Below are 27,608 nucleotides of genomic sequence, written 5' to 3'. Positions count from 1 at the left end.
GAAAATGAAATCCTTAAAGCGTGGAATTCTCTGCCAAATATGTTTAAATCACTTGGGATGGGGCTATTCTTACCTTGTTTGGATCACCTTATGCGTGTGAACAGCTATTTTCTGCTTTGCACTATATCAAATGTGACACAAACAGACTGACAGATAACCTGAATGCTGCATGTGTTGCACTCAAATTAACGAAATATGAGCCAAGGTTTGGCGAATTATTAGTATGTATATAGCAACAAAAATCCCATTAAATACGTAAAGCAATCTATTTCCTGTAATAAAAAGTTTTTTATATCGTTGAAATCGTTAAAAACTGTCTTTTTTTTTTTTTTTTTTTTTTTTTTTTTTTTTTTTTTTTTTGTTCCCTTGAAGTCTCAAGACAAGTGTGTGTTGTTTTACTAAGCCAAACCCCATTTTCAAGTTCAATTTGTATATTGGCACTTTGCTATAAATAAGTGGGTTTTGATTGAATTTTGGGCTCTCGGCCCCCAAAAGGTTCGCCACCACTGGTCTAGAGTAACTATTCAGAAGGGAATAAATTTCATGGCGATGCGATCTCTCTAATATTGATTTGACCAAAGTCTGACCAAGTCTGTCGTTGAACACTCTCTCTTTCTTGATGGTGGCTGACGATTTCACCGAAGCGAAAAAGAGCGTTGGCTCCATCTTTTCGAGCTTTTGTACCATTTATTGATTGGGAGCTTGGATTTGGGAGCGTAATTTCTAATTTTTCAACCGGCTAAATTTTCGGTATCAAACATATAATCTTGTAATTTAAAAATTGTCTAGTTCAGTTCTACAGAGTTTACTGAACTGCATCTTTCACGAGCAGTCCATTTAAATGGTATTCAACAAAAAAAATTTCCTTATACTACCAATGACTGACGTCTCTCTCGAACTTTTCAGGTTAAACATGGTGAGCGTATCGAATTAAAGTTTTTAAAAAATGTCACTTAGAATTAAGTTATGCGTTTGTTTTAAGCGTAAACCTTGATTTCCTCCCTTCCCTATTAAACCTCTCACAGTACAAAAAGAAAATCAAATTTTAAAATTTCTGAAAGGTATCTTTTGGAATTCACAGACAGGGAACAAAAACCTTTTCACCTGCACTGAATACATCATGTTTAAGAATCTCGGGTTGCAAATATCGCGTCAGTGCGTGCATTTCGTTGTGTTCTGAGAGTCTTAAGCAAAAGAGATGAATAGGAATCCCAATTCAAATACTTTGGTCACAAGTAATTGCGAACAGTCGAATTTTGCACCTGTTGTTCCTTCACATGCTTTATTACTCCTGAAAGCTTCGCGATGATTATCCTTGGTTTAAGTCCGAACGCTTTCTTGTAAAAGTTGAGTAGTGAATTTACAAAGTATCGTTACTGTTTTCTGAAATCTTGAAATATTTCTGATGAAATGACAATTAATTTCACATAATTTCTCACGTATTTCACTATTCGGCGCTTCCACAATAAAGTGGCCATCACTTCTGTCACCACTTCACCACAAACTGAGATAGTCAAAGCAGAAAGACTGAGCCGAAAACAGCATTTGCCCGATGAAATGCGTTTGAGGGCTGTCGGAATGTTACAAAATGGTGCAAAATAACCCGTTTTTACGAGTGAGCTGAATGTCATCCTAATGTCATTAACAGGCTGTGGAATCCTTACCAAAGGGATCTCAAAACCCTTCTAGGAGACGTAAGTCTGGACGCCAGAGGATTACCACAACAGACGATCGCTTCCTGTTGCTATGTGCCATGTACCGTAGATCACTAGCAGCATGACAGCTGGCGTTCTATCTCTCTTATGCTGTAGGACGGCCCATATCCCCCAACTTGTGTCGTGTTGAATACGTGAAAGGGGACTGTACGCCCGATGACCTGTAGTTCACGTTACTTTGTCCCCATCGCATGTCAGAGCGCAGTTGAATTGGGCCCGTGAACATCATAGTTGGACACCAGAGCAATGATGACATGCACTATTTAAGGATGGGTCTCGATTTGACATCCAGAACGATATACGAAGGGCGCTAGGATAGCAATGAATGGCTGCACTCACCTCTACGTGATTCCTGGTGGTTCCGTCACAGCCGCCCGATATCACGATAAAATTCTGCATCTTCTTGTGCGATCTTTTACCGTTACAATGAGCATCGACGAAATATTTATAGATGATAACGGCCGCCCGCATAGAGCTCAAGTGGTGTGGAGTTATCTGAAGAGTGAAACCATTCCGCATCTGCCGTAGCCTGCTAGATCGTCGAACCTGAATTCCATACAGTATGTGTGGGACATGCTGCGACAACGGAATGGGTGCTACTGCCACAAGAAGCGATTAACGACACTATTCGTACCTTGCCTCGCTGTTAAATGCATTTCAGCAAAAGGGTATCATGCCCGTTATTAGCGTGATCTTTGCATTGCACATTCTTCCGACCCATACGTTTTTTCGCAATGTAATGGTGGTAATACATGTGTTTTTGTGTATTTGCTATGTGGTTTAGTAATGCCACACCAAATTCCTGGATCAATTTCAAGCATATGCATTAAAGCTTTTGTTTTATTCCGTGTTATGTGTTTGTTGCTTATTTTTTTAGCACGACTGTAGCTACCATAGATTCTCTAAACTTATACATCTTCCCTAAAGTGAGGATTGGAAAAAGTATAACATCCTAAGTTCCCTATATACCTGTGCAAACAATGAATGATAGTACTTTTTTGAACATTACCCTTATCCGTGGCATTCTTTATATAATTAACTATTCTTATATTAATGATAATAAAATCTCTGATCGTCTATCTGTTTGCTTGCAACAACTCCTCCGGAAGGCAGGAAGTTGAGTTTCTAGAAAGGAACCCCCGGATTCCAAAAATTCGTTGGAAGCCATTTCGACCATTCTCATCTTCGCACGATTTTAATCAGTCATAATATTAATTAAAAACTCTGAAAATGCTAATTTTCGCACCCTGCGCGTTTTTTGTTAAATTTCACTGCTAGTTGGCGTGTTGCGTTGAAGTGAGCCCGAGGTGGAATGTTAAAATTGCCATCCGTATTTTCTAAACAGATGTAGAGCTACATTTTTTACAGAATGGAACTTATAAATTTTGCTTTGGCTACAGCCCGCTTATCTGGCGGGCTTGCCCGGTAGTATAAATTTCTTTCCACCTATAGCTTGCTCTCCTTACTTACTTCCTTTAAATTGCCTTCTTGATTGAATAAAGGAGCATGTAGGAGCGAAATTAGGCAGATATTTCAAATAAAATGGGCTTGTAAATTCAAATGATTCGTATTTAACAGATATATAGATTGTTGGCTTATTCATCTTTCCTGCAGATCTACATTTGAAAATCAATTGCTGGAATACGCGAGATCTTTTTTACCTTGAAAAAACGTGTAATTTTCGCCGATAAAAGAGTAAGTGACAATAAAACATTCACTTTATATACACATTGAGCCACAAACAGAGATTAAATAGTGTGATGACCACATAATGTGATTATTATTAGGTGTACTGTCTCATAACTTAGGACACAACACGCCCTGTTCCTCAACCTAGAAACCTCCGTATTATGCGGAAAGCGGGAATCAGGCAAAAAGCCATCTTGGAGAGCTCTGTATTTACTTTACTGCTGTCAGTCTCATACTCCAACCGCGACAGACTTTTTAAATCCTGTCTTAAACCACTACTCGAATGGGCCCGCGGGGTCGTCACTACTGGTTTCCGGAACTCATGATGGGGTGCTGCTATATTAACCTGAAGGTTTGACTGGTCGCTTTGCAACCAACCAGTACTACGCTGGCCGCCATATTTTAGGATGCACACGGAATACACATTTAACAGCAGCCGCTACATGCCACTGACATCATCAGGCGAGGCATTTATGGAGCGATCATAAGAGGGCTCTATAGTCACGAGTGTAATAAGGCGAACTTCGTTACTAGGCAACTAGACCAAGCCACGTTTCAGAAACTGGTATAACAGTTTTGTCTAAACGTTCTAACTGTTCAACGTTATGCCAGCCTGGTATAACAACGGACTAATCATATCGAAGGAAACACGGACTGACTTTCGGTCTACGATTTCAGCTGTATCAGCTGCATAATGACGCTTATGCAACTTTACTTTTCCTGACTGGCTACGGCTTAAAACCTGTTCCACGTATGTGAATAGCGTTAACAGTTTTTACACCTTAGAAATATGACAATAATGACTACTAAACCAAATGTGTGACAATAATGACACTAATGGTTTAGTGACAATAATGACACTAATGGTTTAGTGACAATAATGACCGCTAAACCAAAAGTGTAAATGCTAACTTACAACCCGTCAACCTGCGGAAAGTTGGAATAATGCACTTCATCCACAGGCCATCGGGAACAGTCACGCTCTATTGTTATCCCTGTTGCCTAAATTGTCGAGGTAGAGATCACAGCAGTACAATAAACAACTCCCGGGAAGTCGCATAATGTGATGATAGTACTACGTCTGGAGGAAATGAGATTGTGCTGCTATAAGTCTCTAAACTGAAACACAATGTACAACAGTAATAAACAAATTCATCATTTTTGAACGCTTTCAATTCCTACAACAGTGTTACTGAAAGTCATTGTTGTTGCACCAGTGATATTGATAATCTTTTCGAACTTTTTCTTAATTTTTTCCACATCCTTGTGCAAAGTAAAGGAAGTATTATAATCTTGAAAATTTTCAGATATAATATTTGAACGGAAATACCTACCTTGACCGTTCCCGAATCCATATGGACGACTTTTTCGAGTGACATCTCTAAGTACGGACAGAATAAAGAAATTTTTTTTTTCCGAAATGGGTTGTAAATTTGATTTGAAATGGATTCAAGAGGAACTTTTTCCGTGACGTCTGTACGTACGTACGTACATATGTATGTATGGCGCAGAACTCGAAAACGAGTAGCCTCAGAACTTTGAAATTTTGTATACGGGACTGCTATAACATCCAGTGTTATAGCACATCCCTTTTTTATTGCACTCGGTAGTACCAAAAAGGTGCGTGTGTGCTTGAGTGTGTATATATATACAAGGGTGGTAATATACACTGAAGTGACAAAAGTCATGGGATAGCAATATGCAAATATACAGATGGCAGTAGTATCGCGTAGAAAATGTGTAAATGCGAAGTGCATTGGCAGGGCTTTCATTTGTGTTCAAGCTATTCATGTGAAGCGGCTTTGACGTGATTATGGCCGCACGACGAGAATTAACAGACTTTGAACGCGGAATGGTAGTTGGAGCTAGACGCATGGATCATTCCATTTCAGATATCGTTAGGGAATTCAACATTCCGAGATCCACAGTGTCAAGAGTGTGCCGAGAGTATCTAATTTCAGGCATAACATCCCACCACGGACAGCGCAGTGGCCGACCACCTGCACTTAACAACCGAGACCAGCGACGTCTGCGTAGAGTTGTCAATGTTCACAGAAAAGCAACACTTCGTCAAATAACCGCAGAAATCAATGTGGGACGTACGAAGGACGTGTCCGATAGGACAGTGCGACGAAATGTGTCTTCCTTGGGCTATGCCAGCAGAAGACTGACTCGAGTGCCTTTACTGACAGCACGACATCGCCTGCAGCGACTCTCGTGGGCTCGTGAGCATATCGGTTGGTCCCTAAACGAATGGAAAACCGTGGCTTGGTCAGATGAGTCACGATTTCAGTTGGTAAGAGCTGATGGTAGGGTTTGAGTATGGCGCAGACCCCACGAAGCCATGGACCCAAGTTGTCAACAAGGCACTGTTCAAGCTGGTGGTGGTTCCATAATGGTCTGGGCTGTTTTTACATGGCATGGACTCGGTCCTCTGGTACAACTGAACCGATCATTGACTGGAAATGGATACCTTCAGCTACTTGGAGATCACTTACAGCCATTCATGGACTTCACGTACTCAAACAACGATGGGATTTTTATGGATGACAATGCACCATGTCACCGGGACACAATTGTTCGCGATTGGTTAGAAGAACATTCTGGACAATTCCAGCAAATGATCTGGCCACCTAGATCGCCCGACATGAATCCCATCGAACATTTATGGGATATCATCGAGAGGTCAGTTCGTGCCCAAAACCCTGCACCGTCAAGACTTTCACAATTATGGACGTCTATAGAAGCAGCATGGCTCAATATTCCTGCAGGGGACTTCCAACGACATGTTGAGTTCATGCCACGTCGAGTTGCTGCACTTCGCCGGGCAAAAGGAGGACCGACAAAATATTAGGAGGTATCCCATGACTTTTGTCACTTCAGTGTATATGTGTGTATCCATTCCTATTACCTGGCTTAAAAGTCCTTACCCGCCTTTTATTTTCTCAATCGTTGGTCTTAGTCACATAATTCCAGTAACGAAATGTTTTAAATGACGCAAATATTCATGTTTTTCAATGTCAATCTATAAAAAAAATTATTTTCGACAAATAACGAAATCTAACTTGTAATATGATCTCTCCGTGCTTACTTGTATTTGCGAAAGTTTTATAAACGTTATTAAAAAAATAATAATAATAATAATTAGAAGAAGTTTGACTCCCCTACAACAAAATGTACCTTTCTATTTGATTTCAAAATTTCCAATTTTTAATGTCATTTTCAACTTACTTCGAAGGATCGATTAATTAGGTTTGAATAATTCGAGGAAATAAGCAAATTAAGTGCAGCAAAAAATGTGTATAATTTAATAGGCTGTATACAAGGAAGTCATGTGATGTCCAGATTTTTTAAATAGCTTTCTGTTGTATGCAATCGTTTTCTTCACACTTCAATAATCAACTGCAAAGAAGCACTTTAACCATTATGTATTAAAACCATGTTTCTCCAGACTCGTAGACTCAAGACCACCCTAACCAATGATCACTTATTAATCAGATCATTGTCCCTAGAATGATCAGTTCAGCATGGGTGATTGTAAACGCAGACGTCTGTGTCACAAATATAATTTGCTGGGGCATGCTTAGCAACATATTGGCTCAGTGATATAAGCTGAGATCCCTGATTATTATTTAAAGTGAAAAAAATGAAGTTTTAAGTTATATGTTATTCATCACTTCCCTCTTAAAAGCTTAGTAACACATAATTTTACTTCAGATGTGTATCCACATTTGTTATTCACTCGGCAGTACAATAAATGCTAAAATGAAAACTGTAACTTTCATTCACAATGATATTTTTCTAATTCTTCGCTCGAATGAAAGAAGATTATTGCCTGTGATTATTTGTATTTTATTGGACTTTAAAGTTACTATATCTAACTTTTTAAATTATTTAATATTTTTTAAATTCTGCTGCAGCAAATTATATTTAAAATTAATTTTAATACTTAATTTTATAAATTTAAAATAAATGGTCGAAGTTTAGTCCTTTGACACAAATTGATTAGATAAATCATGACGTTTTATAGACGAAATAAAATTAAAGAAAGTAATTCCAGTGCCTTTTATTATTAGAACGATTTCGAGATGGATGATGAATCCAAAATGGGTCTACCTTCATAGTCTCGAATGCACGAGAACATTAAGAAAATTCGATAATTATTTCTGAAAAATTGTCACATATCTCTTTGAATGATACTTGACGAATTTAATAAAGATGTGCTCATAAAATTGTCATAAATGATCTCGTTTTGTACCTCACGCATTAATTGGAGCAGGAAGATCAAATTTCTTGCATGTATGATTTGAGCCAAACTGAAGACATTAATCCTATTTTTTTTTTTTTTTTCAAATAAAGTTTACATGGAAATTAAATTTCGTGCTTTGTTTATGATCCTGAGGCCAAACGGTAATCATCTGCTTAGGTTAGATCAGAAATTCCACTATAGCCACAGCGACTTTGATTTTTAAAAACCATGCTGGTGAGCATTTCTGATCAGAAAGAGATATTTCAGAAAGAATTTGATCCTGAGGGACAGATGGTAAATTATAAATTTTATAATCATGCATGTAACGACTACTGGAAGCCGGCTGCTATAATCTTAGGGCCGAGGTTGAATCCTGGAGAAGGCATGGACTTTTGCAAGCATAGTCTATGCCGCAGCGGATACTTGAAAACTAATGAGACAAAACTCTTCACAGAAGATTGGTGGAAAAGGCAGAAAGGCGGTAGGCTATCAGATCCGTCCTCAGGTATGTTCTCCTTCAAAACTGGAACAATGTTGGGACTATCGACCTGATCTGGCTCTAGGCTTCGATGAGAATTGGAAATAAGAGCAACGAAGAATTCAGCGCATAAGACCTGAAAAAGTTCAATCGAATAACTGGTTTTTCCGTCACACTGTTCTATTCTTGCTAAGCAGTTTGTAGCAAAGAGTCATTCCTCTCCCCTTATTCACCAGATTCGGCACCTGATGAGTACTTCATTTTTCCTAGAATAAAGTCTTACCCAGAAAAGTGATTCATGAATCCGTAAACAGTGTCCCAAAAGCTGAGTTCTGCTATGGAATCAAATGGTTGTACAAATGTGCCATAACGATTGTACGGTTAAGAAGAAAGAAGCTTGGATTCTTCAACTTTTCATTTAATAATTTAATTCTAAAATTTTGTAGATGTACCGTAAATTATAATTGATTCTCGTCTGAACCTCTTACAAATAAAATTTTCTAAACAGCAATTCTGTAAGTCCAAGGGATTTTCGAATTATTAAAAATTTCTGAAAACTGATTTCCACTTGCATATTTTCTGTAGTTTTCTTTCTATGGTGTTAAAATGCTAATTTAAGAGAACGCTTTCTTTTTGTAATGATTTTTTTTTGTTGTTGTTGAACTACTACATTCAAATAAGAATTAAAAGTACGATATTACACAAGGATTTCTTCAGACGACAACATTCATTTTATTTCATCAAATTACAAGATTGAGAAATAATAATTTTTACTATGAGATGCAGACAAATAGAACAGGAAATTAAATGTTTAAATTTTTGTATTTTCTTTCTATTGTGACTAGAGGATTGTCTTTAAAAATAACTTTGCGTAAGAAACTAGCAGCTGATTTATGTTCTAGAATGCAATCATTCCATTTCTTAAGCAACCTCACTGCTTTCATTTGGTCTCGTTCACTGTCGACAGCTGTTAATTTTCGAAGTCCAGGGTTGTTTCGTTGCAAATACTCCAGAATATTTTCTATCAGATACTTCAGCCAGATTATATTCGTGATAGGCATGAAATTCTCCCAATTTCCCCTATTCGAGAAGAATTAAGAATTTTTCAGCAATTGTTTAAGCAAGTGCTTCTTAAAATCACGAAAATAAATTGATTAGCAAATATACTATTTTCCAAAAAGAAAGCATCAGCATTAGAAACGTTTTTTAATTAATTGCAGTAATTGCATCAATTAGGTATATTATTAAAATTTAAATAAATATTAAAAAGTATATTTATTGTGTTTTAATCACTCGGTTTGCGAAGAAATTACACTTGTAAATGAAGGTTATTTTAGTCCACTTGAGTATGTCAAAGCACGCGAAGGTTTGGGAAGAAGGATGATTTCATAGAGGACTTTTTAAAGGAAACTGGCTCTTATTCGCGTTAAGTACAGAAAAGCAAAATATACAGTTGATTCGAACCCGAGATGGTGTTTCAACATTCAGCGGTCTTAACTCAGCCACTGATGGGGCTGCAATTTGAAGGACATGGGCAGAGCTTGATTAACCATTGATTGCGTTTGTTCCGTGGAGGAATTTTGACCAGTGTGAAATATCGAGATAAGATCCTTCATTTCCTCTCATATGCCTTGCTGTTCCTCCTGGATTTTTTTCTGATAGACGACAATGCGCGACCGCCCCGAGCTCGGGTTGCTGAAGAATGTCTTGAGAGTCAGAGCGGATAGAATGGCCAGCTCAATCCCCATACCTGAATCCGATAGAGCATCCTTGCGACTACCTTGGAAGACAGGTTTCTGCTTTAAATCCTCCTCCAAGATCGTTAGATGAGCTTGAACCAGAACTTGAACTTGTATTGCAACTAGGGCTGTATACATTCCGTATTAGAATCCATTTTTGTAATGTTATCACCCCATTTTTCCTCAAAAAACTCTGATATGCTGTTTCTCCAAGACTGAATTTATCTGCCAAGAATGGACTTTTTTTTTTTTGTAATTCATATTTGTGTTGAACTTTAGAAACATTCTATGTCACTTTCATTAAAAAACTGTTTAGTGAATCTGTCCTCTAAATTTCTGGTTTCTATGTTGCTTCATTCTCAAATTAGACACACACACACACACACACACACACACAAAAAAAAAAAAAAAAAAAAAAAAAAAAAAAAAAAAAAAAAAACATGCTGTTCCTTAACGTTAACGTTCAATACTATGTTAATTGTAATGAAAAATAACCAACAGAAGATCCCGTTGTAATGCAACGCTCGGTTTAGTGATTGAGGAAGTGTTGAGATTCAGTTACCAATGAACAACGTCGTTCTAAGTAGATTGAGAAAATACCAGAATTCATCACAGTACTAGTAACAAGAGAAGACAACGAAATTTTCACTACACCATAATATATGCCATTGTTAATTTTATGCAAATATGATTTAGCTTTCGTTTTGGTTTTTATTTCTACATTTGTTATATAGTATACTTACATGTTAAAACTATTAGTTTTTAAATATTAGATTTTTGTTTATTTTATTCTTGTAAATTATAAAATTGACTGTATCTACATAACAACATGCTCTCATGATGCTATACCTAACTATTTAAAGTTGGACAGAACTGGGTGGCCAGAAAGTCCCTTTACACGTGCATATTTTATTGTAACTTTAGTAACACTTACAGTTATTTATCCAAAACGTCCGTACATGCACCACTATTTTCCCTTCATAACTCGAAATGCCTGAATGTCCTCCTATTCATCCGCCTTAGCAGTTGTGGTGTCACATGCTGGAAGGGTTTAAACACATTTGTCCGCACAGCATCGTTGTTCACGAACCGTTTCGTCCTGACGTATGACTTGATGATCCCCCATAGGACATTGCATGGTGTCCTAAAGTCCGTATTACGATGCGGCCAAGGGGCTGCTGAATATAAAGACTTCACCAGGCGAAAAAGCTTTCTTCTCCCACATGATCAGAATCTGACTACTTAAAGGCTCTTTAGGCTCCATCCAGACAACGGTATAAATGTCAGAGGCATAGTAGCTATAAGGCACTGATATCAATCCCAATCGAAATTCTCTCAGGAATCTGGAAAAAGCATTAATAGGAATTCCCCGCTGCATGCCAGAATAAACACAAGTATCAAAGTATCATAAGGCATAAAATAAGGAAGTTCGTTCACACCGAGACAGGGTTTAAGGCGTAGCCAATTAAAGAAGCTAAATTTGCGCATGCGTGGATGTGTCTACAGCTTTCCCGCTCTGTTTCTTGGCTTAATAGGTTTCGCACGTTCGCTCCGATCGGTTGGCAAATTGGCACAGAGTTGAAAATTTCGAACTTTATTCCAAAACCCCTAAACCAGGTTTTGTGATGTAGCAAGGTCTGGTTACCTAGCAACGAAGCTCGGCTTAAACTAGTTATGACATTCATACCACCGTTTGAACGGAGCCTTAGCGAACCGTTCACGAAACTTAATCATCACCTGCGTCTTATTATCGTTGCTGTGCTTCCTTTCATGGACCCACATTTATGTCACTAAGCGCTCCTCCAAAGTCACTGTTATCTGCCATTACTTCTTCGCCAAGCATAGAAAGGAAATACAATGAGTTGATCAACGCACAGAATTTATTCCTTCGGGGGCCTTCCCGGAAAATCAGGTGGCAGTTGTGCGCAAGTCACGATGAAAATCACTTTTGCCATATCAGGATATGAGGTTTAAATCTTAAATATCTTATCATCTTACACTGTTAATGCATTTCGTTTATGTAAAGGGACTTTCTGGCCACATCGTAGATTTTGTTAACTGTAAGATTTGCATAGTAAATATATAAGGTATTTATGTTAATTAGCGAGTTTTTATGATTTTGATCTGAAGTATAATTTCACTTTTCTGTTAGCCCTCATCAGGAGGAAAACGAGTTATAAAGTATTTAAGGCAAGGGTTTTTGAATGTTTTAGCAATAACACTTTTCGCAGAGAAGCTCGCATCTTTACTTTCTATCTACCAGCTCTTCCAGTTAATATTCCATTCACTAATTATGACATTATCCAGTTAATATCAGCCATTTGATAGCCGAAGTTAAATCGCACCATTAAAGTTTGAGCCAGCTTTGTGAAGACAAATATGTATAGTCTTCGGCTAAGATACATTTTTAAATTCTTAATTTCAATTTATATTATTTTTATACCTGCAACTGGCAGAATGGATTGTAGACACAGATAGTGCTTTCTGTTTAAATTCAAATCTAATCAAAAGATTTTTTTTTTCAAAATCTTCACAGAACTTTGTCTCATTTACATAGATGAAGCGATAATTCGCTTAGCAGTTTAATAAAGTCTGAAGGACTTTGAGTTACTATCACACAGTTAAGATTCTGTAGATTCTTTTAAAATTGCTATAAATACCTAAAACACCTTTCTATACATTTTATAGAAAGAAGCAAACCGTGCAAATTTAAATCCTAGCTCTTTATAATTTAGTTTCAAAAGAAAATTTGTTGTTATGAATGATAAATGCAACAATATGCAATAACCTTTAAAGAAAACAGTTTTTCCCTCATTCTACAAAAATTAATGCTTTAATCAATATTATGTATGACGTAGTCAAAGCGTAACTTGAAAATGAAATTTGACCAAAATTAAGTAGAGATTTAAATTTCATTTCCATGCAGCTAATTCATCATTTTGCTAGAAATTATAATGATTTAGCATATTTGACGATTATCCTTGAATGAAAACTGGATGATGACTGAATACGAATTTTCATTTTTATTTTAAAAATAATAGTTCTTGCCTACTTTCTGCAACGAATTTTTAGCACGGCTTGAGACGGAAAAATTTGGTCTGAAAACTATTCTTCGTCATCTTCTTGAAAACAATCTGATTGTAATTGTTCAGTGTTACGCAAATGTAAATTTAGTTTCATTATTGTCTCCCGCTGAAGAATGTTGGAATTGCAAAATAAAGGTTCTCGAAGTTAATTACGAGGGTCTAGAAGTTCATTCTTTCAAAAGGCTGAAATTCTTATTGCGTAGTGCTTTTCAGTTGATTAAACACGATGGCAGGATATAGAGAATTCTTGTGTGGTTTAGCGAGGGGGTTGCTCTTCGGTCTGTTTAACGTCGATTGGGAAGTAGTAGAAATTATGATTGTTGAATGATGAATGATATGAATTGATATTGTAAATATCGTTTCAACATTCTACTGGAAGTTCAACTGAATATCAGACAGCAATAACTTTAACTAAAGTTATAGGTCAATGTACGGAAGGTCTGGTCAATGTACGGAAACGGAACATTAGTTTAGCTTTAGAGTCTCGCAGTGGCCAAGTGGTTAAAGAGAGCTGACTAAGTATAGTATAAGCAGCAGACAAAAGGTTTATTTAATATATTTTTTTTATATATATCTATCGCCATGTATCCCCTCGTACTAAAACGTTATGCGATTATGGGAGCGATTTCTAACCTCATAGCGGCCTCGAATGAAAAAGAATTGTTTAAGTTTTCTCAGATGATATGGATCAAATTATTGTGGAAATGAATCTGGATTTAATCCTTGTCATTAGAGAAAGAGAAAAAACTAGTTTTTTCAATCTGTCGATTCCATGATACCGACACGCAGAGTTTCAGTCCATTATAAGTATGTTATTGTGACTAATCCCCATAATCTGTATAGTAAAATCCATGTTAGTCTATGAATTTATCGTGAAGAGAAACAGAAAGTTTCGTTTGTCATTTGCCAAGGCCTTGGCTACTTTATAAATGAAAATAAGAGCAAACAACATATACAGTGTGTCTCAAAAGGTCGTTGCCAAACATAACATGCTGGTCTGTCACACAACGACAAGCAACATTTACGTAGGAACTTGTGTCCGAAAATGGGAACGGTGACTGCTAGGGGGCAGTTCGCAGGTTTATGTGAGATTGGGAAGTTTGATTATTTCATGCGAGAATGTTGCAGGAGAAAGAGGATTCGTTTAATATAGTTCTTTATGGAATCTTTTGTGGCATTTGCCATTTCGTGAAAAAAGTATTGCCGGATATGATAGATAACGCTCCAGCAGCTACACGACGAAACATCTGGTTTCAGCACGACGGAGAGCTTGCACATTTTAGCAGCACTGCGGGGGGGGGATATCTCGATAGGACATATCCTGACCGCTGGATTGGCAAAAGCGAACCAGTCGTGTGGCCACCGCAATCGGCCGACCTGATACCCCTGGATTTCTTCCTTTAGGGTTATATAAAGTCGATAGAGTACGAGACGACAGGAACATTGGACATGGATCTCGTTTCCAGGATCGTGGAAGCGGAGAAACGTGTCATTGACACACCTGCCCATTTTGAACCAGTCCGTGAATCCACGCATCGACGTTATGAAGCATGCATTGCAGCGAGTGAAAGGAATTTTGAACATCTGTGATTTAACCATGTTCTTTAATAAAGTCATTAGCACCTCTTTCGACATCCTTTCTTTTTTATTCCTCTACGCTTGCGAATATTGCCCTCTAGCGTTCGTCGTTTGAAGACACATTTGAGGGACGCATCCATGAATTGCATTCTTCTCTTTTTTTATGTACCACAAACTTCTCAAGAAGACTTTCGGCTAGATAATATCTAAGTGCCACGATACTGAAAAGATACTACAGATTTGAAACATACGTGCCATCTTCGGCATCCGAACCTGACCCAGTAACACGGCAGCCTGCGCCGTGCACCAGTATCCACTGCATCGATGAAGGTGGCAATACGTCTCCTCACCTTTGGTTTGGAATCACGAAAAGTGCAAAGTCGGCAAACCAAATTTTTTGGTCTCATACAGTTTATTGCATTCACTAAAGTTTGCACTGCATAATCCTTTTGCACTGCATAAAACGTTTTTTTTTTTTTTTTTTTTTTTTTTTTTTTTTAAAGTCTGACACAGAAGTAAAATGAACGCTGATGGTTTATTTACTTGTTTAATCAATAATTATGTCCTAGCCCCCAAAGGTTATCTGCCTAAGGGAAAGTTTGAATTCTTGAAGGTCGTTTCAAAAGTAATTAGTTGGTATTCGTGTTACACATGTTCATATGGAAAGTATAAAAACACCCAGGCACCAAGATAGTTCGGCAATATTTACAGCTGGATCTAACTACCGGTGTTCGGTGATCTTATCCGCTGGGCCACTAGTAGATCTCTAGTAAACGGGAGTAGATAGACAAGCTATTAGATTATGTATAGCCATATATATTACAGTGATACCCTGTTTAACCAAAACGGTGAACTAAACTAAATCCGTATTTTCAAAAACCATTCGTTTCTAATAATTTTATAAGATACAAATGTTTTAGTGCTAGAATGGAAAGAGTAGAACAAAAGTTAGGAAGTCACAAGCATCGAAATCCGCTGAATTCAGAAATTTGATGTAATTTCTTGCCCAGCATATGATAATTTTGGAGTCACGTATTCTACTTTAAAAGGAATAAAATATAATATGCCTTTTAAATATATAAAAATATATAAAAGGAATAATATAAAATGCATTCATGGAAATCGCTTATTTTAGATTTTTTTAAAAAAAGGTACCACAAGTGGGTTAAAAATAGCATACATTTTTGCTTGGAGCACGCGAAAACTTAGTTTTTGCATACCTAGAAGCAATTGTTTGACAGAAGTTGTGACCTAATTGTTTTGAGTAGGCACCTGATGTCCCGTTCGTTACCATGACAACACATGCATTTGGTTGAAAAACGTCTTTGGAATTTCAAAAGGTTTCTCACCCACGCTTTCATCAGCAAGTTCTCATTAATAGTAGTATTAAATCTTTACTGTGTATATTTCGTATTATATCGGTATTTGAAGTAGTGGGATCTGGAAAAGATGATAATATTGGCACGGCGAGTTGAAAGTCTTCCAGCTGTTTGGTGGTTTGATAGGCTTACCAGACGTTCCACTTTGACCGGGCCTAATCAAGGTTTGATGATGTGTTCGCTGCTACTCGTTCAGTTCGTTATTTTGTCCATGTTATTTGATAAAATGTTATAAGTGTTGAATATACAAAAAGTGAAAGCAGCACAGCTTCGATTAAAACTGCGATTTAATAATTAAAATATCCTGTTACACTCACTGGCGGCTGCCAATTTAATATTTTGTATTTAAGTACTTTTGATGTTTTCCCCCCAAAAATGATGACATATGTGCTTCTTACACGCTATGGAAACAACTTGTAGCGGTTGCTACATCGCGAAAAACGCTATTTATGTGTTTAAGAATAAATTTTCACTACTATATTTTAACTAAAATTATTTAATACTTTTTAACACATCGGATCTTGTAAAACATTATCATTCTAAACATATTGTTGTTATTTTTACCTTTGCCATTTCAGTCTATATAAAGTTGTAGAAATAAAAAGATTACAGTTCGTTTGTAAAGGTTAAGTGTATTTTCTATCTCTTTTCTGCATGCCTTTGGGGTGTAAGGGTTAGCACACACAATATATTGTTTAAAAAATCCAAATGAAATGACTTTATAAATGGTTTGTTTTGTTACTTTAATACATAATGTTGTAAATACATTAATACAGATTTAATAAATTAAAGACATATAAGAGATCTTTTGCATCGCCGACTGGCAGTCATGTGTGTTTATGGTGAAAGCGTATATCGAAATTGGAAAACAAAACATTTTTTCAGTGGTTAAAAGAAAGAGCTAAGTTACAATAAGTACTGTTAGTCCATTCATTTATTTTACTTGCAGCTGACAACATGTTTAGTATTATAAAACTCAAACTTAGTTTACATTTGGTATGGTATTATTACACTTACCTGCTGTATTCCAACATTATCTTGTAGATAGTACCATGATGCAACCAAGAATTTTCAGAGACTTCACAAGAAGACTCATCTTTTGAAACACAGCTATCCAAACTAACGCAATACACTTTATCGCCTAAAGAAAGAAAAAACAAAAAGCAGAATATTGTTTAATTTTAAACAGTTTAATTTAATAATTCTTAATAAAGTTTTCTAACAGTTAATAATAAAGTTTTATAACAGACATAAATCGAAATGAAATTTTGTTGTGTTTAGTAGCTATTCTTGATTTTAATGAATATTTTAAGTATGTTGATAACTAACCATTTTGAATCTGATGAAAACTATATATCGTACCAACATATTTTTAAGTACGCATTAAAGAAAAAAAAAAAAAAAAAAAAAAAAAATACCCTTCGCACACTTTCTGTCTTTCGCTTAAAATGGCTTTCACCCACTTCTGGAAATAAATAAGGGTGTTTTTATGTATGTAAACAGTACAGATTTAAAGCGCAGTAAATCTGCAGTTTTATGACTTTTTACTTCCTTGTAAGATATGTATCTCGCATAACTCAAAAATGAACAGTTGAAACGAACGTTGAAATTTTGTATATGGGACTGCTATAGCATGTAGTTGTGCACCTTCTCTTTTGCAATCGGCCGCACCAAAAAGTATATATATATATATATATATATATATATATATATATATATAATGACATGCAATAGTTATAAAATTATCGATAATTTAAAAGTTTCGCTATGTCTAACGAGGTCGCCAATTGTTTACATTTCAAACTCTTAGCCGATGAGCAAATTAAGTAAGTTGGTATACACAAACTTCAGTGACTTTTTGCCCAGTGAGGCCAAAAGTTAACTTTCAATTTTGTGCACTGAAAATGTCGTCTTCCTGCTTGTTGGCCGAATTGCTTGTTTTTGCGTAGAAGCTCTAATTTATATTCCAAAAGTTATTATTTTAATTGTATTTGATATTTTAGAGTTTGCCGTATTTTACAGTTTTTAATGAAGGTTTTTTGAGTTTTTATACATTTTTCTCTTGCTGCGAAGTGAGAAGTGAATTGTATGAATCAGAAATATATCTCTAATGAAATTCGAAGAAATAAATTGAAACGAAATGCAAAAAGAAATGTGTATAATTTAATAGACTGCACAAGGAAGTCATATGGTGCCCACATCAGATATTTTTAAATTCTGGAAAACTGCCAGGCAATAATTGAGAGCATTTATTACTGTGACATGTCACTTGTTTCGCCTAAAATATAGTCTGGTTATGGACAGAATTTTCTACGCACTGCTTTTTTCTACCAAATTTTGCTATAAAGCGAGAAAATCAGCAGTGGAGACATTTGAAATATTGTTACGAAATGTCCAGGCGCGGTAAGATGGCTTCCCCGCAAAGCAGGTTTAGGGTTGCCAAAAAATGGCAGCGAAGGCAGGGTTGCCACATTTGGCGACAAAATTAGCGATATGCCGTGGACGGATGGATAACCTTCTGGAACGAATTCTTATCGGCTTATCCCAGAATGTTCTCGAACAGAAGCCAAAAACTATATAAACCCTGCTTGTACGAGGAGAGAGAGTGCGAGATAGTTAGTGTCTCGAATTAGTTAGTCCGAGCGGAGTCAATCGAGTTGACATTCGTTCAGCGAGTACTGAGTGCGTCGTCGAGTGCACCGAAAGAGTCTCTTAGTGTATCGCGGTTAGTGCATCGTCGAGAGAGTATGTTAAGCTCCGGGAATGATTGAGATGAAGAGTCGGGAGCTGTACTCTGTGTGTCGTCGAGTGCATGGCGAGTTGTAGCGTGGAGAGTCTCGAGAGTACGTGGAGTTCCGAGAACGACCGAGCAGAGTCGGGAGCTGTACTCTGGTGCTTTGCAGTGAAGCAGTCTCCACCGTTATTGCATGACATTGTGAAGGCTGTGTCGCTGATTGTTCCAGCGTGTTTATAGCAGTTCTGTTCATTTAAAGAGTTAGATAAAACGGTGTTTTTACTCTTCTTACCATTTTTTTGATTTGATTCAAACTAAAACAATAACTCACTTTTCAGTCTCGTAAGGCCGAGATATGCCTCTAGACACGGCAGAACCTTGCACATCAGTGTAGAAACCTTCGTGAATTATGTATGCAAACAAAAATCATTGAGAATTTCGGTAACTGGAATGCGTTTATTTGTTCCATTTTGATTATGTCATAAAATTACGATAATTTTGCCTTGGACAGTTGATACACAGTACAACAACTGAGATGAACAAGGGGTTGTGGCGAGAAAACGTAATCACACGCACCATAGAACAGTACAGATCAGTACTCTTTGCAAGTGAGTATTATGTTTGTTAGGTAAAACACGAAGTAACTAGAGTGTAAGTCACGTCGAATTATGATTTTGAAGGGAATAAGGAACATGATACAGCCAATAGATCGCTGCGGAACGGTTATAACCGAGGCGGTTGTTTGGGCAGGAATCGATTCAAGTATTCAAAGAGTTAAATAATTTTTTAATATTTTTTTTCCAATGGCAGATTGCGAACAGTTGTAACACAGTCCATTAATCTATACAAGGCCAGATGTGGTGGTCTCTTCATAATTCTTAAATAATTGACCGCATTGTGATTTATTTATATTAATGGTCCCTCATAGGAGAAGTACAAAACCCGCACGCTCTAGCTACTGATGTCTGGCCGATTCGATCAATATATCTTAATCTGATCGAATCCACAGCACGTGTGGGACCACATCGAAAAGGAGGTAACTACTTCATCTTCCCCTTCAAGGAAATTAAATGAGCTACAAATAGGATTATATGGTATTTGTTACCCACTGAAGCATCTGACAGTTTAATCCAAGTCATGAAGAGGAGGTACCAAGTTGGCAGTCCGCAATAAAACTCTTCTTCTCATTTATTTGAACAGAAACACATCCGTAATATATCTCACTGGTTATGTCTATTTCATGCCATAATATAAGATATACAGTTTTTTTTAGCATCCTGTAACTTACGACATGAACTACAGTTGGGTCATGTATGTCTTGTTTGCGTTTAGACTTTCGCCTTAACAATGATTTTGCAGTATATGTGATTTACCTTTTCATTATACTGGCAATTATTAACGGGTATTGCGTAATATTATCTTTTCGGTCAATGGTCATAATTCTGAATATTTCTTTATTTTACATCTAGACGATGAATTATTTAAAAGTGATCCACTGGCTAATCAATGTTTCGGCGACAAATATTTTAGTTCGAAATCTTATTGCCACTAGGAAGTATCAAAATATTACCTAGGTCTGCATTGGGTCATTTTATAATTCTAATGATTCTGTATATCTATTGTTAAAATTTACGATGTACTAAATGCAGTGTGCGCGACAGTGATACAGCGACTAATGTCTGTCACCTCTAAACTCTTCTTGATAGGAAAAAAAAAAAAAAAAAAAAAAAAAAAAAAAAAAAAAAAAAAGATTTTCTGACGATTTTAAATTAAGTATTTCATAAAAGCAGTTAATAAAAATTACTCATTGGAAAAGATCACTTGCTTATGAAAAATGTAGTTACCCGATCCAACGAAGATAGTTGAAAAACATATATATGTTGCAGAGCATATATATGTAGATTTTATAATCATCATATTTAACATTTTCTTCATAGCAAATATCAGAGCCAGCGATTTCTGCTTTGAAAGTATAACTACTTTCAAAGTTGAAAAAACATAAGAAACGAAAGAAAAACAAAGGAAGAAAGAACGAAAGGTAAATACCGCCATAAATCCTCGACAGATTGAAGTCGATTATAAAAGCTTGATGCCCCACTGTTTGGACAGAGAAATGGAAGTCGTAGATTGTGTATTTCAAGGATACGGAATCTGTCCTTTGGATGAGTATATTTCCGAGATGCAAGTCCCTGTGCTCGAAGTTATAGGCTTCTTCTGCCACTGCCAAGGCCGATGCGAGCTGAGACGTAATGCTCGCTCCAACCCAAGCATTCTTCAAAACCTAATTACAGGAGATAAAAAAGGAATAATTTATGTCTTCCGTCTTACACTGTAAGTAAAAAGAAGTAAAAATGCGAACTGTTGTTTTATTCTCACTGACCGGATGAAGAAAAATATGAAGTTTTGTCGCTCTGTTTAACGAAATCATTGATTACACTAACCCTGCGACTGTTGTGTTATTTAAATTTTGATAATTGATTCTCATGTATTTTAGAGCTGAATCTGAAAATGCCTTCATGTTTACTATTATGTCAGGAGTTTTTGTAAATTGAAAATTTCAAAATTATTGAAAAATTGCGAAAATATGAGACTTTAAAATAGACATAAAACTTTTTATTATAATTTATTCTTTTTTTGGCCTATACTAATGGACTATACTAAGCATTCTTATAGAAAAACAGTTGAGGGATTTGATGGGGAGGAGAGGTCCATTGAACCTTCAGTTTTATAATAAAAATTATTATAAATGAAACTAATTTTCTATTTTACTTCGTTTTCATTTATTTCAAGTAATTTGTTTTTCCCATTTTTAGAAGATACATTAGGTTCTTGAAAACCTTCCTCTTACTCTCCTTTCTCTTTCTTCTCACTAGGTAAATCTATAAAAAATTTTAATCAAATGTGAAGAACTTGGAACGAAAAATGTTCTCTGAAAAGCTCTCATAAATGTGAATAAAGTTCTCCTACCTTTGCATATTAAGTTAGACGTGAAGCAGCTTATCAAAAGAAAGCCAATGTTTTAAATATATATATGACAAATTTCCAGAATTATCAACAGTCCAACTAAAAGAGGGTGTCTTTGCTAGTCTTGATATTAGAAAACTTAAACAAAATACTGAAAGAATAGCTTAGGTAGCCTTTGAAGACGCAGTAATCAAGTTTCTGAGCAATGAGCAAGATCACAACTTTAAATCAATTATTGAAAATATTCAAAAATTTAGGTTGTTCCACGAGCTTAAAAAGCTTACTTTCTAAAGACATATTTGGAATATTTTTCTGAAAATCGGAGTCCCGTTAGCGAACAGATGGATGAAAGATTTCATCAAGACATTGGAAAAGTGTTATCAAGAAAAATGAACTGCTTCGCTGATAGCTGACTGTTGCAGGGTGTTTGTTACGTTGAGATGAACACTTATCAAGCACATAAAAGGAAAAGGACGAAGTACAACATGAGCGGTCCATAGAAACTTCGACACATGAAGCACATGTTATGTGTTTTATGTACATTAGCTTAAAAAAATAAAAAAAAAAGGTTGGGGGAATAAATTTTAAGAAAATATGCTTAAAATTTCATATTTTCTCAATTTTTCGACTTTTTGCAAACTCTAAAAGCTGAGATTTCCGAAAAACCTCGACATGACGAGGAAAAAGGCGAGTCGATATCCGATTCAGAGCTAAAAAATACATAGGAATCAAGAAGCGAAAGTTAAAAATCACAGCAAAACCAAATTTTACAGCCTTGGGTTGTAATTATCTAAAGAGGTGTGCAGGTTTCAAGCATTTGCCCCAAGCCGATTATTCAGAGATTATAATAAATGTGTAACATTTTTTATAATAATTACCCGCTGTAATACTTACGGTGTGAACGACTTTAACTGAAGAATAATACAATAAAAATCTGCTTCCCCCATTTTTAACAATAGAATTAAAGGAGAATAGTGTTTTTGCGGAGAATACTTAAGAACCATGAAAATTTTATGCAAACCGATCCCTTTAGCTTCCACTTCTGAATAGAAACTGTATTCTTTCGGGAAATGAAAACGCAATAATTTCTTGTACTGAGATGTGCGCATTATTTAAATATTTGCACCACCTTAACCTCTGAAATAGAAATGGAAGCTTTTATTTATTTTAAGCTTATATGTAATGTAAAAATATATCAACATGCAACAAATTAGAAATATAAATATGTGTATTTAAATTATTGTTTGTAGAATGAACTGAAATGCAGTATTTTACTATAGGCCATCTCGTAAACATTGCGGTTTTTCAATCGAACGAACAAGCGGAAGGTGACTGCATAAAGTCCCTGCATCATCTTGCTATAAATGCAAGTAGTAATTTCGTCTTGTTCTTATTCTTAGTGCAAATTTTGAAGACAGCAGTTCGATTTTTAAGAGTTACGATATCAAAACTAAATGTAAGTGACAAAGGAGCATATTTGGCATATTTTGCTTTAGAAGTTCAATTAAATATTCATTAATAGAAATATTAAGGCAGTATATAAGTAGCGGCAAAATAAGCGTAAGTCAGTGTCAGCTGTGGTTCCAGAAATTTATATCTAGTTCACAGTAAATGAACCCTATAGACATATTTACACATCATTTTGTTCATATGTAGCCGCAAGAATTCCTACAACAGTTTTGAAGCCAAATATATTACCGGAAAGCTTCTTTAAAATATCATTATTTACAGAATTCATTCCAAAAGATCAGATCTTTGGTGGATTCAATCATTTTCAAAAGCTGTTTCTTACTGAAGCTCAGTCAAGATACTCATAACGATGTCGTGCAATTCTTAAAGCAACTGCATTCATTCTGCAATAAAAATTTCTCAAAGGCAGCTGTTCAAAAACTTCACTGTTCTGTTAACAGCATGGATGCTGAGAAATACTTTGTAACTTATAATATAATAATTACGAGCAGAAGGCAGACTAAAAAAAAAAAAAAAAAAGTGCAATTACAATGAAGTTTATCGTTCAACTAATTGTTTATATTATTATAACAGTTTATTTCATTCCAACAGATTCTAAAAACAATTATTAGTACTTTTTATTTTTTCCGAATAAGTGCGAATTTTTATTTTTTTTTATTTTTGAGAAATTCCCAATTGTTTAATGCAAAAATTCGTACCATTAGGAATTAAATTGAATTATTTTTAGTAATAATAATAATAATAATAATAATAACAAACAGTTACATCCTACGATATTTTTCTTCCTTTCTAACGCACTTCGAGATTAATACTCCCCTCTCCCGTTTTTTACCTCTAGAGTTTTATGACAACAAAATAAGTAAATGTATCTTGATGAGACGGAGCCTTATCGTTTAAGATAAATCTATCTGACGTAACTTCAGGTTGTAAATGATCGTTGACATCTACTGAATCAGAAGCGAAACCATCCACCAAACGCTTTTTTTTCCAGTATTAAAGATGTCTCGAGTACTTTAGCACTAAAAATGCCTTAGATAAAATCGGTAGGTTAATGAACTATGGTCACTATCTCAGAGATATCGTTTGTCATGTCTGCGAACAAATGTTAACGCATACTCAGATATTTCTAAAAGGAAAAACTAATTGTTTGCCTCCTTATTTGTCTCTATATTCATCATCGCTTTAAGATGTTAAAATTATACAGTATAAAGTATTCTTGGCTATGTAGGCAAAAAGAGACAAATCCGATCAAAAAGCGAATATTTGCATTTGTTTTCTTAAAGCATCATTTGCCAATAATTTATTTAAGGAAAAAATACGCTGTTTCTTTACTAGTAGATAGATCGACAGCAATAAATTCTGCATCCTGTTGAAAGCTCGCAGAAACTCGAGAAATTTAATATTTAGCTAATATCATTGATAAGAGACTTTAGTTCCACCACAAATAACATATGATATACAAGATGATTCTCTACCAAATCGACAAACTTGCAGGGTGTGTAGGGGGTACAGAGACGACTCAGAACCACACAGGAATGCAGGGTCGCAAATGCCGTATTTGCAAGCTATGGTGCAAAAAAGCAGAGAGAAAGAACAGAAAAAGAAACACATTAGTGAGATGGAAAACATTTTATTGGGAAGTTGTGCTACAACAGGCATTCGAAATTACGGCCAGAAGGCAGGCTTGATAGTGGCGTTGCATGGAATTCCTTATGTTCTGGAGGATTCTTGGCATCTCACGTATTCTCCGCAGCTACAAATATTCGAGAGCGACGAGGTCTTCAACTGAAGGAATACGCTTTTCGTACACCAAACTCTTCATGTGATCCGAGAAGAAAAAAATCCATGCACGATAGTTCCGGTGATCTGGCAGGCCACTGAACTGGGCCACCATGACCTATTCACCGCTGTCCAAAGGTTATGTGGAGGTGTTGGTGGAGATCAGTCGTGTAATGTGGAGGAGCCCCGTCGTGCTGGTACCACATGGAGCGGAGTAATAACGGAGGAACATGTGCTGCGTCAGTTCGGGCAGGAATTGTTCCAAGAAGATCAGGTATGCCTACCGTCCAAAGGACTGAGCAGAATGTCTATGGTCCAATGATATAGTCTCCAAAACGCCGGGTCAAACATTGACCGAGAAATGCTCTTGAGCTATATGTGGTTGCGTACGATGAGGATTCTGCAAAGCCCACACGTGGGGGTTTGCTGATTGAAAGCTCCCTCACGTGTGAAGTACGCTTCCTCCATGAGCAATACGGATGCAGCAAATGCGCTGTTTATAACACTCTGTTGCAGGAGCCATGCAGCAAAGATCCTCCGGAGTGGATAATTCTCAGGCTCTAATAAATGGACGAGATGAAGGTGGTATGCGCTCATTTGGTTTTCTGCGAGTATCCTCAAGACAATGGATTGAGATAGAGCCACTTGTTAGACTATCGCTCGAGTACTCGTACTTGGATTGTCTTCTTGGATTGTCCAGGCGTAAGACTGCCTCCTCATTGCTAGGTGTCCTCGTCGTTCGCCGTCGATTCATTGTAGCTCTCGTTAAACAACCAATCACACGTAACCATCGGTTCACAATTGCGAAGGTGAGATGTGGAGCACGCCTGTTCGGGCAACGTTCCTGGGACAGCCGTCGAACGGCGTTTTGCGGGTTACAGTCCTCAGCTCCATACACGACGTCGACCAGTTCATCGTTTGAATATGCGTTAAACCTACTTGCCTAGGGGAACGGATCGCAAATGATGACAAGCAGCAAGATCTGTTCACGCAATTCCAGCAAGATTGATGGTCACGCAACTTCTTTTTTTCAGTGCCATCTACAGCAAAACTGCTGCAGAACGTAATTCCATGCAGCGCCACTGTCGGGCTTCCTGACGACTTTTGGGCGTAATTTTGAACATCTGTTGTAGTACAACCTTTCAATAAAATGTATTCTCTCCCATTAATACATTGTTGTTTCTGATTTGTTTCTCTGCTTCTTTGCGCCATAGCTCGCAACTACGGCATTTGCGATCCTGCATTTCCATGTGATTCTGAGTCGTCTCTGTACCCCCTACACACCCTGCAACTTGGTCTGTCTGATAGCGAATCAACCTGTATATTTTAATCGCCTTTTCTGATATATATATATATATATATATATATATATATATAAAACCAGCATTTAAGGAGTGTATAGAGCCTTGTTCGTTTAGGAAGCATAAAATGTAGATCCTACTGAAGACGAGACAGCCATTTCTCGCTATATCTTGAAACGCAGATGACTGCCGACACGGCTGGCTCCTGCTTCAATCTAAATCAGATTTATCGGCTGCACGCAGCAAAGCCGAGTCTAAAATACCAAAAAATTTAAAAATAATTAGCTAGCACAAATATTCAAACTACAAAACTACTTGCAAACACGCGGTATAAATCTCGCTGGTGGCATAAACTCATTCTCGGTCTAAACCCGCTCTACTCGTAACTAACTCGTCTACTCCTAATCTACAATTTTGCTACTTAACACGGTTGCTGCCAACCACGAATTATCCCGTAGGTCAAAGTTTTTTTAGGCGCTAGCTACAAGTTAATTTGTAGAACGTTTTTGTTTTACATACGCCACATACGATCATTTTCATGTTCTTTGCAGATATCTGGTTTGGGGGATTAGAAAAAGCACAATAATTTGGCGCAGTTCAAGAGATTTGAATTAATATAAGTAATTATAAAGTAAATAACAAAGGAACTGTGAAAATAATCAAGCAATTTATAAAAATTTTTGTAAAAATAATTATTATAAGCAATCACCAACTACGAATATACACTTTACGAGTATACTTGTAGTTGGCGCTGCAATAAAACATTTTATGGTAAAAACCGACTACTAAGTAACTCGTATAATTAATAAACAATTAAAACTTATCTAAACTCTATATCTTTCCCATAAATACATGTTTTATATTTTTATTTTACAATTAATTTGTAAGGTATTTCTCCGATCTTCTTAGCGTTCCTTCGTGGTGTAGTTGTCTGCACGCTTGGCACGTATTCCAGAGCTCCGTGGTTCGATTCCCGGCGATGGCGTTGCTCATTTTTCCCTTCTCCTGCTTCCAAAAAAAAAAAAATAACTAATGTATCTACAAATTAACTAAAATTTGTTAAAGGTGCACTCTCTTTATTTAATGTAGCATCAGGAGTGAAGGAAATTACGAGTAGAAGATCAAACATAGTTCTTCCTACATCAGAAAAATCACTGAAATCTCAAGATCTGGAAAATGTAAAAGAAAAAATCAACCAAAAAAGAATTTAGCAGAAGTCATATTTAGATCGTCATACAAAAACACTAGCATCGTTACACAACGCAGATTGCGTTACGGTATATCAAGATAATCCCTGAAAACCATCAGTTGTAGAAGAAGTATATAAAACGCCCAGATTATATATACTAAGATCAAGAGAAACAGTATTCAGAAGAAATAGAAAAGACATTAGAGACTCTAAAGAAAACAATTCAGCTGCTGAAGAGAATGGGAGAGGAGTAGGACA

The 27,608-nt window shown here is 36.4% G+C and overlaps 1 protein-coding gene across 4 annotated transcripts in view; it reads right to left on the bottom strand.

Moving 5' to 3' along the window:
• Positions 1-27,608, bottom strand: part of LOC118194674 (serine/threonine-protein kinase haspin homolog) — a 239,099-nt gene that overhangs the window by 54,086 nt on the left and 157,405 nt on the right. For 3 of the 4 annotated variants that reach the window (XM_085813696.1, XM_085813697.1, XM_085813699.1), the window contains 3 exons: positions 20,694-20,928; positions 16,931-17,054; positions 8,846-9,211 (listed from right to left, as the gene is read on the bottom strand). In XM_085813696.1, coding sequence (XP_085669822.1) covers positions 8,935-9,211; positions 16,931-17,054; positions 20,694-20,928 — 636 coding nt within the window. In that variant the 3' untranslated portion in view covers positions 8,846-8,934. Of the gene's footprint in view, positions 1-8,845; positions 9,212-16,930; positions 17,055-20,693; positions 20,929-27,608 lie in introns of those variants that run through there. The other variant, XM_085813698.1, reaches the window with a different exon arrangement.

Source organism: Stegodyphus dumicola, chromosome 3, assembly GCF_044657685.1.
Source record: "Stegodyphus dumicola isolate Sdum_Otavi_A_Nest chromosome 3, ASM4465768v1".
Taxonomy (NCBI): Eukaryota; Metazoa; Arthropoda; class Arachnida; order Araneae; family Eresidae; genus Stegodyphus; species Stegodyphus dumicola.
This window is presented reverse-complemented; position numbering and strand designations above follow the sequence as displayed.